This window comes from Dasypus novemcinctus, chromosome 2 (genome assembly GCF_030445035.2).
Source record: "Dasypus novemcinctus isolate mDasNov1 chromosome 2, mDasNov1.1.hap2, whole genome shotgun sequence".
In the NCBI taxonomy this organism is placed as follows: Eukaryota; Metazoa; Chordata; class Mammalia; order Cingulata; family Dasypodidae; genus Dasypus; species Dasypus novemcinctus.
The window spans coordinates 5,041,222-5,063,611 of NC_080674.1; the positions used below are offsets into that span (position 1 = coordinate 5,041,222).

Sequence of the window (22,390 nt, forward strand, 5' to 3'; positions counted from 1 at the left end):
TGTCTACTGCGGGCCCCCGCGTCACCCGGAATCGGCTTGTTCTCCTTGGTGCCTGGTACAGCACCTTCCTCAGGGCTCTCTGAGAGTGAGTCGCTGTCCTGAGGCAAAGTCCAGCAGCAGCCACCAGTTGGCTTCTTGCCAACTGGTCTAGAGCTTCTGAAGCCCACCTTAAGATGACGCAAACCCTCTTGTCCTCCATCCTGTGGTCGAGAGGAGAGGTGGCCTCTCCCCCTGGCCCATCCGTCCACCCCCCGGGAGCATGCCATGAAGCAGGGAGTCGGGGACCGCCTTCCTTCTTTGCAGAAAACCATGCTGCCTTCTCTGAAATAGTGCAGAAGTGACATGAATGGAAAGGACATTTTAACCGCTCCTGAACTTGAATTTCAGAAGCTAGAGGTTTTATGTGTGTGACTATATAGATATCCACATCTAGAGAGAGAAAAATTCTTACTGTTATCAAATAGGGGGGAATATGGGGACTGCTCATTTTTTTAATGTAACATTTTAAAAAAAAAGAGGAGTTATGAGATATAATTAAAGGTATTCTTTCAAGGGAGGAGAAAGAAAGTTAGAACAATATTTTGCCTCAGGGAGAACAGTTCGGTCTGAATCAATGCACATGGAAAAAGCTGGCTTTCCCGGTGCTGTCTTGGGAAGGGGCAGAGGTTGCCTCCCAGCTTCACGGAATGAGCCAATTCAGATGAAGCCAACGCGGAGTTCCTGAAGACCGCTTGTCTTCTCCCTCCCCTAAGTCTCGCCAGCCCCTGAGCGCCTCTGCTTGTACCTGGCTGGTCCCTTAGAACCTGAATGTTCCATGTCTGCTCAGCCAACACCAATTCCGGCATCCTAAATCCCCATGGCCTGGGGGGCTGTTGACAAAGATGGGGGCAAAACAGAATTGCCCCCGAAGCGCTGACTTGGTTTTTCTTTTTATCTCCTGCAGGGACGGATCTGCAGAAAAGCCGGCAAGTCAAAAAAGTCCTTCAGTCGCAAGGAAGCCGAGGCGACCTTTAAGAGTTTGGTGAAGACGCATGAAAAGTACGGTTGGGTCACCCCGCCGGTATCCGATGGCTGATGCTGGCAACGCCGCGACTAGACGCTTGAGCCGCCTCTCCACACACACAGACTCCCCCCATCTCCTCCCCAGTGCTGCACACCCCACGCCCTTTTTTACTCCAGCCAAGACTGTATCACGAATGTCAAGGGGGCGTTTTAAGTTATTTATGAACAAATGTATTTGCCGAGAGAAAGAAGGAGCAGTCGCTGTTCAGGATTATGTTTCGATTATAAATGAATGATCAACTTCAAGTCACTTTAGAACAAATGTTGAGAGGGTGATATTTCCCAGCCCACCCCCCCCCCCCCGCCCGCTCTGGCCACGTTGTCCTTAGCTTCTTTCCATGACAGCAGCTCCCATGAGCAGGCAGGAAACTCGATGCCCTGCTCGATCGATTTCCACGTGAATGGCGCCGTTCGTATTTACTAGGGACACGTGCGTCCCTGGTACCTGTTAGCTGTGCTCTGTATCTGTCTGTCTTCCCGGCAGGTCAACATAATGAAGACATGTCTTTCTGTGGCCCCGTGGTCTGCTCTGATGACATTTCAACCTCATTTGTGCTATGACCTCTGGCTCATGAAAACAGAAATTTACGATCGCCAGGTTCCAGTGATTTTAAAACACCGCTGCCCGTTTTGGGTGAAACGTGCTCCCTCTGCTGATTTTGTGATGTGCTGTTGCCCACAGATGAGCCAGCTCCATTGGGTGAGAGATGGGGGAAGCTGCAGCCACCATGCACCGGCCAGTACGGACGCCAGGGGCGTCTTCCCTGGGACGTGGAGCAGTGGTGGGCAGGTGGGAGCGGTCTCTTCCAATGCTACGAAATTCTCCTGGGATAGTGCATTTGTGTTCCTGTCTTCTCTCAGCTGGCCAAGCAGCCTCCAAAAGCAGAAGACAATTCACCATTCACTGGCGTCATCTGACCCATTTTCTTATCTGTGCTAGTGACAGTGAATGCCAGAACTTCCAAAGGACACCAAGTGATCGTACGACGATTTGCATGAGCGGATTTATTTCTTCACCCAGTAGTCACTTGTGTGGCCCCAAGGCTGGGACGTGTGAGCATCCCGCTGTGATATATATGTCCTGTTATTTAATTCTCCGCCATTTCCTTTTATCTCTTCTGTTAAGTTCCTTAGGACTTCCTAAGAAACTCCACCGAATGAGAAAATGCTGTTTATAATGATATGCGGAAAGAGGTAAAAATGTTCATTCCAAATGGAAAATCTTATTGGACACATTTTAAATAAAATCATGCATACCTGACTCACTGCCTCAAGAATCCAGTCAATGTGAGCTAGTCTTCATTTAAAATATTTAACCTATTTAATTTTTAAAAATATTTCAAATACATCAAACAGACAATGCGCGCACACCAGGGGCTACGTTCTTCGGCAAAGTACAGGAAATGAGTCTTTGAACCCCGTAGTCTTTGTAAACACACAGTGTATTAAAATTGGAAGCTAACTGGAAGCCTTCAAAAGGTTGATCCAGTCAAGCTTGCATCTTGCCAGTCATATTTAACCGCTAGGAAGGAAAAGAAATCTTCTTGGCTGAATATATAAAACTCTTCAGGCACTTCTGGGTAGTCTGGAGACAGGTTTGTACTAAAGTCCAGGGAGCCAGCTCCTCCCAGCACTTTTAGTAATTGACCAAATCTACTCTTAACTGGTGCTTTTATTTGTGAACATTTTCTTACATGGCTCTGTTGGGCCAAAGTGACAAGGTGTTGAGAGTAGCTGACCCCTGCTCACTGTTCCCACGGAGCAATAATAGTCACGAAAGCCGAAGACCGTGAACATACACTGCTCATTCATCCAGTCTGCGGTGGAAGGCTCCGTCCTGGAAACCCGACACTCAGCTGAGGGTCTCTGGACCCTGGAGCTGTTTGTCCAGATGGTGGAGAGAGCTAGGAGAGAGAAGTCTTCCTAGGAAAAGTGCTTGAGTTTCCTTCTTCCCAGACTTTCTCCTCCTCTGACCTAAAAAGCAACGTCCTTTTAGGAACCGCACACACATAACTCCAAAGCACGCCAGTGTTGTTCAGTGGTGACTGGAAGGCTCGTCAGCAGGTGTTTCAGGGCAGCCAGAGGCTTACTAGAACCCAAGGGTGGGCAAGGTCATTGCCAGCAGCAAGGTGGAGGTGGGATGGGGAAGGACATCCGGCTTCATTTCAACATCTCTCTATACCCTGAGTGCGACTTCTTTGCATGGCACTTCCATCAGGTCTGTTAGAAATTGGGCATTATCAAATCTAACATCTATTCTTCTTGAAAATAGATATCATTATTTTTCTTAAACTGAACGCTTCATCTTCAAGCAATGCAGGATGAGCCAAAACTCCGACTCCTGCTTCGACACTCAGCCCGACACGGGAGCTCCTCTTTTGGCTCTCCGTGCCAACGTCGGCCAGCGTGGCCGTGCTCGGTCAGGCGGTGAGGCCCGGGGGTGGCTCATCCTTAGGACACTGTGTGTCAGCTCCCGGCTGTCACATCAGACCCTCCAAACCTTGGCCACAAGCCTCAGGCCACCCCTCTGAGGTAGGTTCTGTGTGAGAAAAGCTCTCTCCAGATCCAGTACGGCTGGGGATGGGTCGTGTTTCCACACATGCCGAGGAGAAACCCGCTTGTGAAACCCGAACCCTCTTCAGGCAGGCAGGAGGGAAAACTGGGACAGCGGGAGCAGACTCTCACGCCGCCATCACCACATGAACCAGAGCAGAGGCCTCAGAGCCAAAGGAAGAGCAAGAACACCGGCTCCTCTGTGTGCGCCCTCAGTGCAAGGTTCCTGCCCGTCCTGTGGTTTTCCTGGGCCCCCTGGCCCTTTGATCTCCAGGCCATGAGAGCTGCAGGTGGCTGGACAAGCCAACTTTCTGCAAGGCAGAATGCCGGTGTCTAGCAAGCTTTACTTGGGCAGCAACACAAATACCTCTCTGTCACACCCACACACATGCACATTCTCTCAGGAGGGCACACAATCTTTTTTTTTTTTTTAAGATTTTTTCATTTATTTCTCTCCCCTTCACCCCCTCCCCCAGCTGTCTGCTCTCTGTGTCCATTCACTGTATGTTCTTCTGTGACCGCTTCTATCCTTATCAGTGGCACCGGGAATCTGTGTTTCTTTTTGTTGCATCATCTTGTTGTGTCAGCTCTCCGTGTGTGCAGTGCCATTCCTGGGCAGGCTGCACTTTCACGCTGGGCGGCCCTCTTTACGGAGTGCACTCCTTGCGCGTGGGGCTCCCCTACATGGGAGACACCCTTGCGTGGCACAGCACTCCTTGCGCGCATCAGCACTGCTCATGGGCCAGCTCCACACGGGTCAAGGAGGCCTGGGGTTTGAACCGTGGACCTCCCATGTGGTAGTCGGACGCCCTATCCATTGGGCCAAATCTGCTTCCCAGGACACACAATCTGTAAAATCCATTAACTCAGAAAAACTGGGGCCCGGGTCTAAAGTTGTTCAGCTTCCAAGTTGACACCACCATGAAAAATTATATTTTGAGAAAAAAAATCTGTGGATGAGGGAAAACACACAAGATTGAAAGACCAAAGACCGTCTGTCTATGTGACTCAGGCAGGTCACTTCAGCTACGTGAGCTGCAGTTTCCTCAGGTATAAACTACCTGGATCAATGTGAGAATGGACCAAAATGACGGGGTGGGGAGGAGTGCTTGAGTTGTTGAATGCACTTCGTGTTTTACAGCATCAGGAAATTTAAATTACAACAAAAGGCTTCAATTAAAACACACTTTCAATAATGGTCGAGAATGAACTACTACAATTGTTAAAATACAATTACCTTGTAATGATAGACTTGCTTTCTGTCCCCAATCCCCTGATATACGTCAAAAGATCAACCCTATTTACTGACCATCCCTCCTCCACTGTGCGTTCTCCTCTGTGCTCTCTGGAATGCAGACATTTAAAGCGTAGTTCTTTCACTGGAAGAACTCACAAGACGAGAATAACACTGAGGAACCAGCAAGTAAGACCAGACAGAAGAAAATTAAGTGCCTCGTTGCATTGCTTCGATTAGAGCCACTGTGCAAGTCCAGCTGTCTCCTGACCCCTAAGCAGGGCAGGTTTCATTGTGTCCGTCACCTTTAAGCTAGCACTGGGCAAAGGGAGGAAGAAGGGCAGGGGCAGAAATGTTTAGAGAGGGGCTGAGGACCCGAGAGGGTGCGGCCTGGGTCCTCGCTGGCCCTGGAGAGAACTGGATGGCTCCTCGCCACTTCTCAGCTGCAGGGACCCTCTCTACAGAGCTGATCTCAGGAGGCAGGGTGCATCCGACCCCAGTGCCTAAGGTGGCATTGAAGGCCCCTCGACGCATGGCAATGCTCCTTCAGACGCAGCGCTTTTTCTACATCCTCCCAACTACGCAAAACTGTTATGAGGCCTTGCTTTCTAGAGGGACAGAGCGCGCTGTCCAACTGTAGTGAGGATACAGCCACGGAATTGGGAGGCCACTAAGCCTAAACTTGACACACACATGAGCGGAGGAACCCAAGGCCCCCGAGAGGCTGAGTACGTTGTGTGAAGTGAACTGAAGGAATGAATCCCAGCCTGCCATCTGGCTGGCGCTTCCTGGTCCCCAGGATGCTTTCTGTGAGACCACTGGCCACATCCAAGCACACACTTTTTACCCGAACTTGAGTCAGGATCGCCACAGAGCTTCCAAGCTGGCCATGAGTCATCCAGAGTTAATTCTTTACATGTCAAAAGTGATTTGGTGCAAAGGATGTAGCAGTTCCACTCCCAACTGCTTGGGAAGCTGTAGAAAGGGGCTTGGAGCCCAGCCCATGTCATCACAGCCCTTTCTTTTTGCCAAGGACAATAAAATAATATGAGGTTCCATTCCTTAGCTTTATGCTGTCTCTTATCTTCTCTTTCTAATTTTGACAGCCTCCAGTTCACATAGTGCTGAGTATCATTCAACTCTGGGGCCTGTCTGACCCACATGGAAAGGCAAAGCAAACACTGTTGACATTCAGGAAGGCAATAAGCAAATTTAGCTTGGTTCCAAAGAAACCCAGGGCCAAGTGTACTGGCCAAACAGAAATAATCAAAGCAGAGTATTGGAATAGAGTAGAGCTCCAAGCGGAAGCAAGATCTTGTTCCAAGATTGTACCAGAGTTGGACAAAGAGCAAGGGGGGCTGAGCAGGGCCGGGCACCAATGTCCCTTCTTGGGTGGGTGAAGCAGTCTACAGTGAGGGAATCAATACCTGACCTGCTTCCTATCACCTATTAACCCGTCTCTCTTGCAGAGGCAAAACAAGGAGGTACGTCCCCATTTCTCCAACTGGATGTTGTAGAACTACGTGACTGTTCTACTTTGTTGACTCGCAGTCACTTTGCATCTCTAGACATTGGGCAATCACTGGCAATGACACGAAGTGAGCTAAAATAGAAACATGCTGTAACCTGAGGTGCTGGGTTTCTTCCCTGCTCACCTCTCCAAATGTGACTTTTTTTACAGAGGTACCAGAGATTGAACCATGACCTCATAAAGGGGAAGCAGCCGCTCAAACCACTGCGCTACACCACTCCCCTCTCCCAATGTGATTTTATTTTATAAACACAGTCATCATTATGACGGTAGGATGCTAAGTGTCTTATCATGGGTTTTCTGTAAGCACTCGGACTATCACCACAACTCACGTGCAGATTTCGGTGTATACTCTTCTCAAAGCTACCCTATTCTGTGAGCCCAAAGGGGAGAAAAAAATGCACATGCCATAAAACAAATGGGAAAGAATATACTATCCGAAGAGGGTGAATGACTGAGTCAGATAATCTAGAGGCACTGCCTGAATGGGGAAAATGATGATTCTGGAAAGCAAAACTTTAAACTGATAAACGTCTTTGCACAGAACATGTGTCACATCCCTGCATCGTCCAGGTTCAGTCGTTGCTGGGTTTCTCCACACGCATTAACGTCGTTGGCCCATTGCGAAGGGCTTTTTGTTGTGTGGTGCCCTCTGATCTTCTGTGCTTTAACTTATTTGTGGTTTGCCAAATGGAAAGTTTGAAGCATGTCACGGCTGTTCTCTATAAAAATCAATGAAATGTAACTGATCCAAATCAAATTAAGTGTAGCGTGATTTAGAAGGTTTCTCCTTCAGCTGCCATTTGCATTCTCAATATTCCTAAACTTGTTTGCCAAAGAGTCCCAATAAAGTTTCTTAATATAATTGAAATTGTGTGCATAGCACAAAACTCCAACCTCAGCAACTACTGAATTACAGAGATTTTTCTTTGGAAAACAGAGTTTTCTGGAAAGTGACAATCTTCACATACCCTAAGCACCATTTATTTAAAAGGTATTTCAGCTGACTTTACAATGTAGCATGTAAGTTGTTGTTAAGCTTTGATTTTAAATTGTTTATCAGGAGACTTTCTTGGCTCTTGTCAATATTCCAGATCAAGCCCTCATTTTCTTTTAAAATCTGAAAATGTGGCTACTTCAGCATTGTACAGGCATAGGCTGTGCAATCAGTTGGCCTGGGCTCAAATCCCCCTCTGCTCCTTATTACATGTGTGACATTTGCTTCCTAAACTAAAATTAAAAAGCTAACATCTACCACTGAGGGCAGCTATAGGAAGACAGGCAGTTTATGGGATGCACCCAGCCCAGTGTGGGGCTTGAAACTAGCACTCAATAAATTATTTTGAAAGAACAATGAGATGGATTTGGTAGTCAGATTGCCAGCTTGAGTAGGCTCGTAGTGCGAGGTCCCGGCTCTGCACTTCATCCTTTGCTCTGGGTGAAAGCACCGCTCTTCCGCCAAAGGGCACTGGCTCTGCAGTCCCCCTGGGGTGCTGGAGACGGGTGTGTGCAGAGCCGGGCCGGTCCAGCCTCAGCTGTGTCCGGGAGTTGACCTCACTGGTCTCTGAATCTGTCCATCTTTTTTACGGCAAAACTAAAAAGCCTGACAGAATTGGGTGGCCTGGACACTGATGCTAGCAGTTCTTGTAGTGATCTCTGTGCCAGTTAAAACAACGTGAAATTCCTGCTCTTGACCTCTTCCTCATTTGCCATCCAAGTGTTGACCTTCAAGGGTTCTATTTCCACGCCAGAACAAACGCCACATGATATTGGAAATACGCTATTTTTATTACAACACGGAGGAACGGCAGAGATATGAAGGCAGCATATACATAAATCGTTTGCCAGTGCAGAGTTTAAATATCTCACGAGTACTTTATCCAGCCTTCAAACGTAAGGCCAGGCAGGGACTGGCCAGGAAAAAACTAGCAGGGCCTGAAAAGAGGGATGTTTTGAAAGTATGACTCTCTTTTAAAACTTAAAACATTTTTTTAAAAGGATTTTTTTTGAAGTCATTAAAGATTTTCTAATAAAGAATTTTGAAGGGTAAGTCCCATCTAATAATTCTAAACAGCTCCAACTTTTCCATAAAGGACCTGTTCTCTTTTTTCATTCTTTTTCTCTATTCGCAAAGTTTTTTAAGTTCTTAAAAGGTCCTTTGGAACTATTATTGTCTCATTTCATCTCCCTAGCAATGCTGAGAGGTAAATTTAGAAGGAGCGCTATGCTGAGTTTATAGCTAGGAAACAGGGGTTAAAAGCATACTTGATTTTTCTAATTTGATTTTACTTAAACATCGTCAGTTGCTTTCCTATGTCACTAAAACATTAAATCTATCCTAAAACACCTTGTAAATCTCTATCTTCTTGCAACATTTCTAGCTACAATTTTCCAAAGTTCAGGCCCTTTTTTGCTAATGCTGACAATTTTGCATTGTATGGTATGCACACACACACTCAGCCCTCGCTTATGTCACTTGATTCTCATTGTTTCAGGATTTTCCTCCCACATACTCTAGTTTCTCTATTTTAGGGCATTGCTTTTCCATTAAATATCTTAATTTCTGGAACAGAAAGTGATCTCCAAGACCCTTTGGGTTCATTAACTGAAACAAATATTGGAAGCAATAAGAAGTCATGCTTTTTTTATTTCCCATGCTACTATCCTAGGGTAAATTTTAGCAAGCCCTAGGCTGTCATTTACCAAAAGCAGCTCTATTCCCACCATTTGCAGCTGCTGAGGGCCTTGGAGATCACTCCACCATTTTATTTGGCTCAGCCTGCCCCACACGAAGTTCTTGACACGGAGCTTAAACACACTTTCACTTCTGTCAGATAGAGGACTTTAAAAATAGCATATTTCGGGAAGCGGATGTGGCTCAAGCGATTGAGCTCCCGCCTACCACGCAGGAGGTCCCAGGTTCGGTCCCGGTGCCTCCTAGAGAAGACGAGCAAGACAGCAAGCTGACGTGATGGGCAGGCACAGTGAGCTGATGCAAGAAGATGACACAGAAGAGACATAAGGAAAATATAATGAGAGACACAACAAAGCAGGGAGCAGAGGTGGCTCAAAGAATTAGGCACCTCCCTCCCACATCGGAGGTCCTGGGTTCCGTTCCCATGCTTCCTAAAAAGAAGACCAGCACACAACAGACACAGCAAATGCAAACAAGGAGGAGGTGGGGAGAAATAAATAAAAATAAATCTTTTTTTTTATTGATTTTGTAAAAATATTACATTAAAAAAACAATATGAGGTCCCATTGAACCCCCACCACCCCCACCCCACCTCTCCCCCCGCCCCCAGCAACACTCACTCCCATCATCATGACACATCCATTGCATTTGGTAAGTACATCTCTGGGCATCGCTGCACCTCATGGTCAATGGTCCACATCATGGCCCATACTCTCCCCACATTCCATCCAGTGGGCCCTGGGAGGATTTACAATGCCCGGTGATTGCCCCTGAAGCACCATCCAGGGCAACTCCAAGTCCCAAAGGCGCCTCCACATCTCATCTCTTCCTGCCATTCCCCATACCCATATCAGCCACCATGTCCACTTTTCCCACTCCACTCCAATGCCACCTTTTCTCTGTGGACCTTGGATTGGTTATGTCCGTGGCATCTCTATGTCAAGAGGAGGCTCAGATTCCACATGGATACTGGATGCAATCCTCCTGCTTTCAGTTGTAGGCACTCTAGGCTCCATGGTGTGGTGGTTGTCCTTCTTCAACTCCATCTTAGCTGAGTGAGGTGAGTCCAATAAATCAGATTGTAGGAGCTGAAGTCTGTTGAGGCTCAGGGCCTGGCTATCATACTGTCAGTCCAGAGATTCAAATCCCCTAAATATATCTTAAACCCCAACACCAACTACAATTCCAGTAAAGTAGCATGAAAGTCTTATGAAAAGAGATTCCATCTGAGTCAGTTTCATCACACAGAAACACCAGCTCCAAAGAAGGGCCATCTGACATGGCAGTGAACCCCATCTGCCATGACCATAGAGCCCGTGGGTCTCTTTAGCCCTCAAAGGAACCAATACCTGGGGTTGTATCTACTTTATCTGTCTCTTAGATTTTGCTCAGTTGTGCATAAGGGCAATCCTTCTGACAGCCTCCAGACTCTTTTTTAGAGACTCGTAGCCATATAAACTCATTTCTCCATAGCATATTTCAAAGACTTCTAATAGTGAAAAGATTCTTTAAGACAAGGGATGACCTTGTCATATAGATGTCATAGAGATGCCATAAAGATGGCATAAAGGTGGCCTGGAGACCCCATTTATCAGATGGATGATTTAAAAACCTGGAAAGCTCAGTGCAGATCACAGGGGTTCTCATCTAATTTGTTGTAAAGCTGGGACCAGAATTGGGCCTTGTCACTTCCAGGTATGCAGCCATAAATGTATAAAATAGATCTATATCTGTACACACACTTTCGCTACATCTAAGAAATAGACACTACCTTGGAACACAAATGAAATGTATAGATAGATACTGCTAGAAAACATTCTTCTATACCAACTAGCGCACTACATCTTTTATCCATTCCAGTTCTTTGATATATATATATATATATATATTAGTTATATATTGGAATATATTATATATATATTGCAAATTTATTCTCTTACCTACTAAAAAGTACCCCAGAAAAAAATAAAGAAAACCTTATTTTATCAGTTGGATAGGCTATATATTCACTTAAACTGTATTAGGGCACATAATTATATAGTCCAAAGATGGAGGACACAGAGCTATTTGAAACCTGATTTTATTCACTAGAACCCACTAGAGCCATTAGTAAGTATCTAGATGTAACAACTATAAGCGAAGGCCATTGTCAGTATGCCCAGGAGTGCCATACAAAACACACTGAACCACTTGCAGAACTCCATTCAGAGCATCTTTACAAACAATGCCAATCCTGTATTAGCCCGAAGCTAATCTATGCGGCTCTCAAGCTCCCAGCCCTCACAGGAAGCACTAACAACAGCCAAGGAATAAATGGATCTCTTTGGGGGCCAAGTCACTCTGGGGTGGAGTTTTGGGGATGAGGAGCAAATGGACTAGAAGTGTGGACTTCCACAGAGCTTTCTCTGGAATCCGTTTAGTTCATTCATTTGGTCACTTGGGATTCCTCCTTCCTTTTGAATTCACACCACTTTGGGGTCTTCTGCCATAGAGCTGGTGCAGTACAAAAGGCTGTCTTGCTTGGATGGAAAAAGCCAGTAAGAAATTAGGTGGGGGGAAGTGGACTTGGCCCAGTGGTTAGGGCGTCCGTCTACCACATGGGAGGTCCGCGGTTCAAACCCCGGGCCTCCTTGACCCATGTGGAGCTGGCCCACGGGCAGTGCTGATGCGCACAAGGAGCGGCGTGCCACGCAGGGGTGTCCCCCGCGTAGGGGAGCCCCATGCGCAAGAAGTGTGCCCCATAAGGAGAGCCGCCCAGCACGAAAGAAAGTGCAGCCTGCCCAGGAATGGCGCCGCACACACGGAGAGCTGACACAGCAAGATGACGCAACAAAGAGAGACACAGATTCCCATGCCGAAGCGGACAAAGAAGAAGACGCAGAGAATAGATACACAGAGAACAGACAACTGGGGCGGGGGAGAGGGGGAAGGGGAAATAAATAAATAAATCTTTAAAAAAAAAGAAAGTAGGTGGGTGCAGGGGATGGAGGAAGGGAGGGAGAGAGGAGTGGTGGATGGGTGGATGGGTGGATGGGTGGATAGAACTGAGGAAGGAAGGAAGGGAGGGATGGAATGGATGGATGAATGGGTGGGTGGATGGATGGGTGGGTGGATGGGTGCATAGATGGGTGGTGGGTGGGTGGGTGGATGGGTGGTTGGTTCAAACCTGCCCCGGTTGCTGTTATGTGAGAACATCTCCTTTTTCCTTGACAGTTTCCCTGGGATTATGCCATTTTGAGGGCTTAGATTGGGCTGTAGACGCTTGGGGAGAGGCCTAAAGAGACAGCTCCTCCTGCCTCTAAAGTACAAAGATGAAAGGCACACTAGGAGTTTTCTAGCCTCACGGCAGCCAAACCCCCGGCTCGCCTGTGGCTCAGCATTCCTCCCCGACCCGTGGGATGAAGCCCAAGCCAAGGACAAAGCTTGTGTCTGCCTGCGTGAGTAGGTGTGGACTAACGGAACCTAGAAAAGACAGTGCCGTGTCCCCTGGGATTACGTCCCCTCGTGTGGCAAAGGTGACAGGAGTTTTGAAGATGTGACTGAGGCCCTTAATCAGTGGATTATTTTTTCCAAAAGGGTGATTGTCCTGGCAGGCCTGGCCTAATCAGACGAGCCCTGTAGAAGAGGGCCAGGGCTTCCCTGAAGAGAGGGACTCTCCTTTTGGCCTTGAAGAAGTCAGCTGCCACGTGGCGAGAGGACCTGTGAGAGGGCCACTTGGCGGGGAATGCACGGCCCGCCCGGAGCTGACCGCCAGAGTCTTAGTCTCCTCGCAAATACAGATACCGAGAAATGGTTGGCCTAGACAAGGGGAATGGAACGCCTCAGGGTTTTGAGGCCAGAAGAAGTCCAAAGTGAAGGCAGCAGCAAGGCAGTGCCTTCTCCCGAAGGCCACGGTGTCCCGGCGCTGGCTGCAAGAGCCCCGGTCCTTGCTCTCCCCTCGCGTGGCGATGCACAGGGCAGCGCCTCCTCCTTTCTCCTCTAGGCTCCGTCGACTCCCAGCTCCTGGCCGCTCCTGGGCTTCCTCCTCTGGCCGCCACCATGAGGCTTCCAGTAATAAGACTAAGACCTGCCCTGACTCAGTTGGACCACCCCTTAACAAAAAATGTCCTCAAAAGGTCTTTTGAAAGGGCTTCACACCCACAGGAAAGGCTTAAAAGTAAGCACATGCCTTTTACTGGGGTCCTCAATTCAGTACATGACAGTCACCCTCTGGACCCCCAAAAGGCCTGATGTTCCCACATGCAAAATACAATTCATTCCATCTTGATTTCCCCAAAATCCTTAAGGCATTCCAATAACGAGGCTAAGAAACAAGTCTCATCAAAATCAGTTCTAGGTGTGGCCTGTTCCCGGGCACGATGCCGCTGACTGTGGCCAGTGACACCTAGAGAGCAAGGTCCCTGCTTCCACTGGACAGTGGAGGGACAGGCATGGATCGACGGTTCCTTTCCAGAAGGGGGAGACTGGAAGGACGATGGGGGGCCTGGGTCCCGAACACGTGCAACGCCCAGCCTGGCCAACAGCAGCAGATTTCAAGGTCCGAGCGTCCCCTGTGGGGGGACACCCTGACCTCCCCGCCTGGTGGGAGCCGCAGCCCCCCTCCTTCCAAGCGCCGGGGCAGCTGGCCTGACCCCCAAGCCCGTGGTGGCCGCTTCTCCTTTCTCCTCCAGGTTCCGCTGGCTTCAGGCTTCTGGTCCCTTCCCGTGGCTTTCTCTCTTTCTCTCTCTCTGAATTTCTTCTGCTTTTAAAGGTCTTCTGTAATGCAGATTAAAGCCCGCCCCCACACAATGAGCCGCACCTTAACTAGAGGTGTCATCTTCAGAAGGCCGCCCTGTTTACCACGGGCTCCCACCACCAGACGAAGAACATGTTTTTCTGAGGTACGTATTTCAACCTACCACAGCCAGTAGGAAACAGGGACCTCAGGCCTCCACCTGCAAGCAGCTCTACCGTTCCACAGCTCCAGCCGGGGACACAGTCCCACCGGCCACCAGGCTGCGGCCAGGGCGACCCTGAGCAAGGACCCAGCCATGCCTGGACACTGACCCACGGAGACAAACGGGTGTTTTGACCTACTGTGTTTGTGGTGATCCGTTGCAGAGCAAGAAAAAAACCCTGATAGCCAAACAAGCCCCACCCTTTTGCCCTGGTCCTCCCCCACCCTGATTTGCAAGCACAGAGGAGGCTGCGGTAGCAGCGGGGGCCTGCCTCACCCAGCTGTCCAGCCATGGCTGCTGTGGCGCCAGGGCCAGTGCCCTGCTCCCTGGGGGCTGCCACAACAGTTTACCACAAACTGGGGGCTCGGAACAACAACTCATTATCTAAGAGCTCTGGAAGCCGGAAGTCCAAATCAAGTCTGCAGGGAAGGAGCCTTCCTGGGCTCCTCCAGTTTCCGTGGCTGTCAGTGCTCTGTGTCTTGTCTCCTCTCTCCACCCTCTGTCTCCGCATCCACGGGGCCTTCTCTTTTGCTGCCCGCTCCGTCTGGGTCGAATCTCCCTCTGCCTCTCTCTTCAAAGGCCATCTATCTTAGGATTTAGGGCTGACCTGGATAAGCATCTCAAGAGCCTTATGACATGGGGGCATTTTCAAGACTTGGAGTTGTCCTGGGTGGTGCTGCAGGGACAGATGCTGGACATTGTATGTGCTGCCATGGCCCACTGGGTGGACTGGGGGAGAGTGTAGACTAAAATGTAAACCACTATCAGTGTGGTGCAGCAGTGCTCCAAAATGTATTCACCAAATGCAATGAATGTGCCACAATGATGAAAGAGGTCATTGATGTGGGAGGAGTGGGGTGGGGTGGGGTGGGGGGTATATATATGGAGACCTCAGATTTTTGTAATGTAACATTTAAAAAAAAAACAAATGAAAAAATTAAAATTTAAAAATTAATTAATTAATTATTTTTTAAAAAGAGCCTACTGAAAATCACATCTGCGAAGACCCTTTTCTCAAGGGCTCAAGACCCTGCCCAGACCCTCCTCTCTGGGGTCAACAGGACGTGACAGCCTGAGCGGAACTGGACATCACACTGAGGCAGCCCAGCCAGAGCCGGGCAATCGAGCTCTGCTCCGTTGTCCCTGTCGTGCTCACTCTCAGCTACTCCTCCCCTGTCCCAGGTGGAGGGCTCAAGCCCCTGCAGGAACGAACCACCGCCCCTCACCACATGCATGGCCTTTTCCTCCCACACACAAGCAGCCTCGATGTTCCTTTTTCTTGGGGCCGCTCCCATTTGCCGCCTCTGCGCCTAGCTCGACGCCATCTGTCCCTGCCACGGTCAACCCTGTAAGGCACGTCCCGGCCCTGCAGGTGGGAAAGGTGGGCGGTTCTGGGCCGCGCCAGAGAGGTTTTCCCCAAGGCTTCTCCAGCCCAGAACCCGGAGCCCCCAGTCACATGTGCGATCATCACGCTAACCTCAGACCAGGTTCTCTCCCTGGAATAATGGGGGAGCAAGTGAAGTGGGGCCCTAGGCTGTCCTGATTCTGGGATTTTGACCTTAGGGCACTGGTCCTGGAGGTGATTCCAGACCAGAAAACTGGAGGTGGGGGGAGGGGAGAGTTGGGACTGCCCCTGGGTGCAAAGGACCGAGCCCGGGGCTGCCAGTGGCCACCAGGGGCCGGAGAGGCAGGCCACGGGCCCCCCTGAGCCCGGGCCCCAGCCTATGCTCACCTGGCTTTCAGACTCCAGGCCTAGGACGGTGGGACGACCCGTCTCCACTGTGCGTGGCCTGAGTCTACGTGTCGTGTCCCAGAGGTGGGAGACTAAGTCCTCCGTGCCTGCCAGGCGAGCCGGGCCAGCGCAGGTCAGCCGGCTGCTGTGCCAGGCCACCCGGGCATAAGGAACAGCCATGCGTGGAGCTGTCCTGTGTCATCCAGCCCCGGGTGCGGGCAGCAGGTGGCCCCCATGGGTGAGGGTGACCGACTGCTGAGAGACAAAGTGGGAGCCCAGAGAAGGGGGGCGGGTACTCCCCAACCCGAAGGCCGTGGGCAGATGGGACCCCCCTTGGGAGCTAGGCCCAGGGGTGAACGAAATTCAACAAAACCCTTGCCCTGCTGGGACTCAACGGAACTGCCCATTGGCTGCACCGCCAGGAGCCTGAGAGTCCGGGGTCGGGGCAGCTAAGACAGCAGAGTCAGGGGACCCCCTGGAACGCTGATCTGGGCCGCCCTGGGGGGACCACCCGAGGCAGAAAACAGAGCAGAGGCCAAGACAGGTGGGCAAGGGACCGCAGGACAGGCGGAGGGGCCGAGGGCAGGGTGAGGGCCCGGGACTCGCAGGCGCTGCTCAAGGCCGGCTGGGCGGGGACTGGGCTGTTCCCCGAGCCCTGCGGAGCCGTGGCAGTGCCTTTAAGGCAGACATGAGGCCTCGGGGGCCCCGCTCATCCAGTGCCGGGGTGGCACGCTGGCCACCCGCGAGGGCAGAGAGCGACAATGGCTGTGGGTGTGCAGGAGGGGGTGGGTGGACGCTGGGGAGCCCACGGTAAACACTGCGGGTGGTTGGGGTGGGGAGGGCTGGGGAGGGACCCAGGAGCCCAGGACGAGGCCAGGTGTCTGCCCCGCGTCACCACAGATGCTCCCCAAACCCCGTGTCCACTCAGCTCCAGTCCCTCCTGTCCACCTGCGCCAGCACCTCCTGGAGGTGTCGTTGCCCTGGCCACCTGTTGCCCACATGCCCTCGCCCTCCACCAAGACCACATCCTCAAGCCCGCTGCCCAGCCAGATTCACCCCCAACCCTCAACATCCCCCTGCCCACAGCCCACCTCGAGTCCTGCCCCGTGGTCCTGCTTCCCTGGGGACAGGTGTGCCAGGTAAGGAAAGGGCCTGGTGGAGGCACGGGCAGAGCCGCTCGCTGCAGGGCGGCCTCAGGGGCAGTGGGCCCGGCCTGTGCCCTTCCTTCTCAGGAGCTGGCCAGCCATGCTCCAGGGCTCCTGAGAGAGCCCCTCCCAGGCCCCCAGGGTCCCTGGGCAGAAGGGCAGAGGGGGTGGACCCTGCGGTGCCTCTGGCAAAAGGCATGCTGGCCCAGAGCTGGCCTGGGCTTCAGAGCCCAGAGCTCATGGCCACGTCCCTCCCGGGCGGCCCCCCTCCAGGGACCGATGGCCACGGCATGGGAAGTCCAGCCGCTCAGCTGCTTTGCCTGCTGCAGCCCTCACCCACCATCTGAGTTGCTTCTGGGGGCAGCCCCCACCTCACCCTGCCTCTTCAGATCCCCACCCACTGCCCGCTCGGCCGTGCTGACCGTCCTTCCCCACCTGGTGGCCCGTGGTTAGGACAGGGGCCCTGGACCCAGGCTGCCAGGCCCCGTTGCCCCTTGGTCACTTAGGAGTGGTGTGGCTTTGGTGGGCCACTCACCTCTGTGAAAAAGGGAAGAGAGGGAAAGTGGATTTGGCTCAACGGATAGAGCATCCGCCTATCATGTAGGTGGTCCAGGTTCAAACCCCAGGCCTCCTTGACCCATGTGGAGCTGGCCCATGCGCAGTGCTGATGCGTGCAAGGAGTGCCCTGCCACGCAGGGGTGTCCCCTGTGTAGGGGAGCCCCACGCGCAAGAAGTGCACCCCGTAAGGAGAGCCACCCAGTGCGAAAGAAAGCACAGCCTGCCCAAGAATGGCACCGCACACACGGAGAGCTGACATAAGATGACGCAACAAAAAGAAATACAGATTCCCGGTGCCGCTGACGAGGATAGAAGCAGACACAGAAGAACATACAGCGAATGGACACAGAGAGCAGACAACTGGCGGGGGGGTGGGGGGGGTGGGAAGGGGAGAGAAATAAATAAAAAATCTTAAAACAAAAAAAGGGGAGATAAAGCAGGGGCGGCAGGCGCCCTTCTCCTAGGTTGGTGGGAGGATGGACTGGGGTGATGCGCCCACAGAATAGGCAGGAAGTAGCACAAGATGCAGCTCCTGCCCCCCCCCTGGGGCTCCCCGTGTCAGGGTGGGGGAGAAGGGAGTCGGTTAGACTCCCCAGCCCTGGAAGTGGGCCACAGCCAGGAACCCAGGATCCTGCTCTTTCTGGGGTGTAGAAGGCGCGGCGGCAGGAATGGGTGCCCAAGCTTCCTCCTGCTCAGGAGGGGGGGCCCCGAGCCCACCACCCAGGCCCCCCTCCTCACACCCCTGCAGCCCCTGGCGCCTCACCTGGCGCCTCACCTGATGCCTCACCTGGGGCCTCACCTGATGCCTCACCTGGCACCTCACCTGGCGCCTCACCTGATGCCTCACCTGGCGCCTCACCTCGGGCCTCACCTGGTGCCTCACCTGGGGTCTCACCTGATGCCTTGCCTGGTGCCTCACTGGGGTCTCACCTGGTGCCTCACCTGGGGTCTCACCTGGGGCCTCGCCTGATGCCTCACCTGGCGCCTCACCTGGGGCCGCAGATCAGGACCTGCATGCTGCGGGCGAGGGCAGCAGGACTGCCAGCCCTGGGAAAGAACCTGCGGGTGCCAGCTCAGGCCCCGGGGACATTTCTATAAAGAGCCTTCCCAGACAGTGAGAGGTGCGTAAATCCTGACTCGGTTTTCCGTGTGGCCAAGGAGCCATTCCCAAGGCAGCAGCCCTTGTGGATCTAGGACTCGATTCTCCAAAACGTCGACTTTGACCGTTGGGAAAGGAGCCAAGAACCAGAGATCAGCGTGGTCGCGCAGCGGCACACCGCGACAGAGCCCCCTCCTCCCGGAGCGCCCGTGTCCCCAGAGGCAGGTAGGGGCCAGGCCGGGTGCTTTGGGGAGACTCCCCCCCAGCCCTCTCGTGGGGTCCTCATGGGGCGGAGTGGGTGGGCAGGAGCGGCTCCGGGGCGCTGAGCACTGCTTTGGGCCAGAGCCCAGGCTGGGGGCATCTCCGTGGCCCTGCAGGGGCAGGAGACGGAGCCTCCCAGAGCCCCAAGGAGCAGCCTGCAGGTGAGGGGGAGCTGGTCAAGGAGCCTCACAGGGCGCAGGCACGAGGCTGGTTGGGAGTACAGGGGGGTCTTCCTGGGAGGGAGGGAGGAGAGCCCCAGGGCGCTGCACGGGGGGCCTGGGCGGGCAGCGAGCAGAAAGAGGCAGCAGGGAGGGCCGGCCCCGGGGGCCGCGCTGCACACCGAGGAGTCCTGCCTGATGTCTTCTTTTTTTTTTTTAAAGATTTATTTTTTATTTCTCTCCCCTTCCCCGCCCCCTCCCCCCAGTTGTCTGCTCTCTGTGTCCATTTGCTGTGTGTCTGGGAATCTGTGTCTCTTTTTGTTGCATCATCTTGCTGCTTCAGCTCTCTGTGTGTGCGGGGCTACTCCTGGGCAGGCTGCGCCCTTTTTGCACTGGGCGGCTCTCCTTATGGGGCGCACTCCTTGCACATGGGGCTCCCCTACGCGGGGGACACCCCTGCGTGGCAGGGCACTCCTTGTGCGCATCAGCATTGCGCATGGGCCAGCTCCACATGGGTCAAGGAGGCCCAGGGTTTGAACCTTGGACCTCCCATGTGGTAGGCGGACGCTCTATCCTTTGGGCCAAGTCCACTTCCCCTGATGCTTTCAGTGGAGCGCTGGGCACCAGCTCAGCCGTCAGTGGGGGGCGCTGGGGGCACGGGCAGGACGCGGGGATGGCGGCTGCTGGGGGTCCCCCCCAAACTAGACACGTCCGTGGAGTCTCACTGCCGGGGAACGTGGGGTGCAGGGTGGGCGCAGGCTCGTGGGGGACAGGGTTCTAAGGAAGAGTGCCCAGCGAGCCTAGAGGGGCTCAAGGGGGAGCCGGGTGGGCTGTGCCAGTGAAGAGGAGCAGGGAGGGCTGCGCGGGGCTCAAGGGGCGCGGAGCGTGGCCTGGGGACCCCGTCGGAGCCTTGAGGGGCACGGGGCGGCCGCCCCGATGCTGCAGGCTTGCTCTGGCTTTCTCTCCAGTCCAGCTCTGGCTTTCTCTCCAGTCCAGCCCTGGCTGCGAGGACGCGCTGGGAATGGCACTCCCCGGGGCCGCTGTTCTCCAACCTCGGCCAGGCACACCCAGCCGGTGGCCTTCAGCTAGAGCTCCGGCCCCTGCCCTCCCCAGCTCCACCCCTGGGGCCCAAGGACCCCCCACCTAACTTGACTCTGCAGTCCCCATTGCCCACCCTGCCCCCTCCTCGGCTTGCTCTGTGGTGCGGGGCTGCACACAGGGGCCCACGTGGCACAGTCCCCTTGTCCCCTGCCCGGGGACAGAGCCCCTGCCCTGTGGCCCCTCTGCATGATCCGGCATCTCCGCAGCTTCCTGCTCCTGCACCCCTGGGTTCCGCATCCTCCCTGGCTGTGCCCCGTCACCCTCCCCACCCCTTGGAAAGATGGCCCTTCAATCAACTCTTCCCCTGAACTCTTGGAGTGGAATCCTGTTTCCGGCAGGCACGCAGGCCAAAGGGCGTGTGCCTTTATCCATGTGGAAGGGTCCAAAGCCAAGGTCAGATCAAGTCTGCACGGCTGATGCTCGGTCCAGGTGCGTGCGGCTTGTCCTCCTGCTTAGTCGAGCTGCGAGAGTCGGTGCCCCTAGCGCGTCCCTCCTGCCCCTGGCACAGGGCTGACGTCTTTCTGAACAATGTGGCTCCCTCAATTCCCGTGCACCTGCCCTACTTCCTCAGAGGGGCAAATGCACATTTAAGCTTATAGACAAGTGCATCTTCAGTTAGCGCATGTCTGCAGAGCCTGACTCCCTAGCAGCAGGCAGCTGGGGTGGGGGGACATGCAGAAATCTCTGCAAATGACTCAGGAGCTCCTTCTGGGCAGCCAGAGGGTCCAGCCTGGGGACGGACCGCATGAGTCAGTGCAGCGGTCTCGCTCGTGGTTGCAATTAGTGGTGGAATTAAGAAAGCAATATTGACAACAGGTAACATAGGAGTGAAGACAAGTATACATTTCAGGCTAACTTAGGAACCTAGGACAGATCCATTTCTTTATTGTCTTTTCTTTTTCTCTATTTTTAAAAAAATGTTACATTCAAAAACTATAAGAGCTCCCCATATACCCCCACCCCCCCCCACCCCACTCCTCCCACATCAACAACCTCTTGCATCATCGTGGCACATTCATGGCATCTGGCCTCTGCCCGGGACCCCCAGAGGACCCTCCTCTCCCTGTGCACGCAGCCCAGCTCTGCTTGGGTTGGATTTTCACCAAATTCAAGGAGGGGGCTGCTTCCTGAAAGCATCTGCTTTCAACCCTGTGGGGAAGGGGCAGCGGAGGGACAGGGGCAGCCCACGGAAAGGGGAAGGAAGCCTCAGCAAGTGCGCGGTGAGGTGCATTCGTCAGGAGTCCCCTGCGCAGTCAGCGGCCAGCAGGCTCCGGAGGCGGCCCCGCCCGGGGCTGGAAAGGCTCTCGCTGGGAACGTGAAGTCGGAAATCCTGGGCGAGGGGGAATGGACGCTTTGCGGAGGCTTCCCCGGGCCCCCGAGCCCTGAGCAGCGGATTCCAGGACCCCAAGGGTGGAGAGCCCAGGACCCCCCGGCTGGCCAGCCCTCCCTCAGAGCCCCCCCCAGCGTCTCTCACTTTCATCAACAGCCTTTACCTGATGGTAACCTCAGCCTCAGCTCACAGCCTTGGTGGAGAGGAGCGTGAGTGTGTGCGCATGTGTGAGTGCGTGAGTGTGTGCGTCCAGTGCGTATCTAGTACGTGTGTCTAGTGTGTGTGAACGTGTGTACCATGTGTGAACATGTGTATGTATAAATACGTGTCTAGTGTGTGAGAGTGCCTCTACTGTGTCTAGTGTGTATGTGTGTGATTGTGTGCATCCAGTGTGGTGTTCTGTGTATGAGTGTGTATCAGCGTGTGTGTGTGTCCAGTGTGCATCTAGTGTGTGCCTAATATATGAGTGTATATGAGTGTGTGGATGTGTGTATCATGGGTGTGAGTGTGAGTATGTGTGTGCCTGGTATGTGTACATGTGAGTGTGAGTCTATCGGTGTGGGCATCCAGTGGGTATCTAATGTGTGTGTGCGTAGTGCATCTGTGAGTGTGTCAACAGGTGTGTTCCACGTGAGCATGTGGGCATATGTGAGAGTTGTGTGTGCCTACTGCGTGTCAAGTGTGTGTCTAGTGTGTGAGTGTGTGTGTGTCTAGGAGTTGGTCGGCATCCTGTTTCTTTTTCTCTCACGTTTGGAAAGGGTCTGACTGGTTTTGATCAGTGTTCTGTAACTGCCGCAGTGACGAGGCAGCACGTGACTCTGAAGAGCCCGGCTCACCTCCGGGTGACGCAGGGGACGGTGCGTCCCTCCGCCCGTCTTCCACCCGCAGCTGCAGCGGCCCCGCGGCTCGGGACGTGTCAGCCACAGCCCCACGGCCCCCAGCTGGACCCCCAGAGCGGAAAACCAGCCAAGACGTGTTTAGACACAACTATCCA

At 53.2% G+C, this 22,390-nt stretch overlaps 1 protein-coding gene across 1 annotated transcript in view; it reads left to right on the plus strand.

The window, feature by feature from the left end:
- The window catches only part of UBE2QL1 (ubiquitin conjugating enzyme E2 QL1), a 43,141-nt gene extending 40,818 nt beyond the window's left edge, over positions 1-2,323 (plus strand). The window contains exon 2 of the mRNA XM_004468927.3: positions 944-2,323. Coding sequence (XP_004468984.2) covers positions 944-1,075 — 132 coding nt within the window. The 3' untranslated portion in view covers positions 1,076-2,323. The remainder of the gene's footprint in view (positions 1-943) is intronic.
- Positions 2,324-22,390: the final 20,067 nt, after the last annotated feature.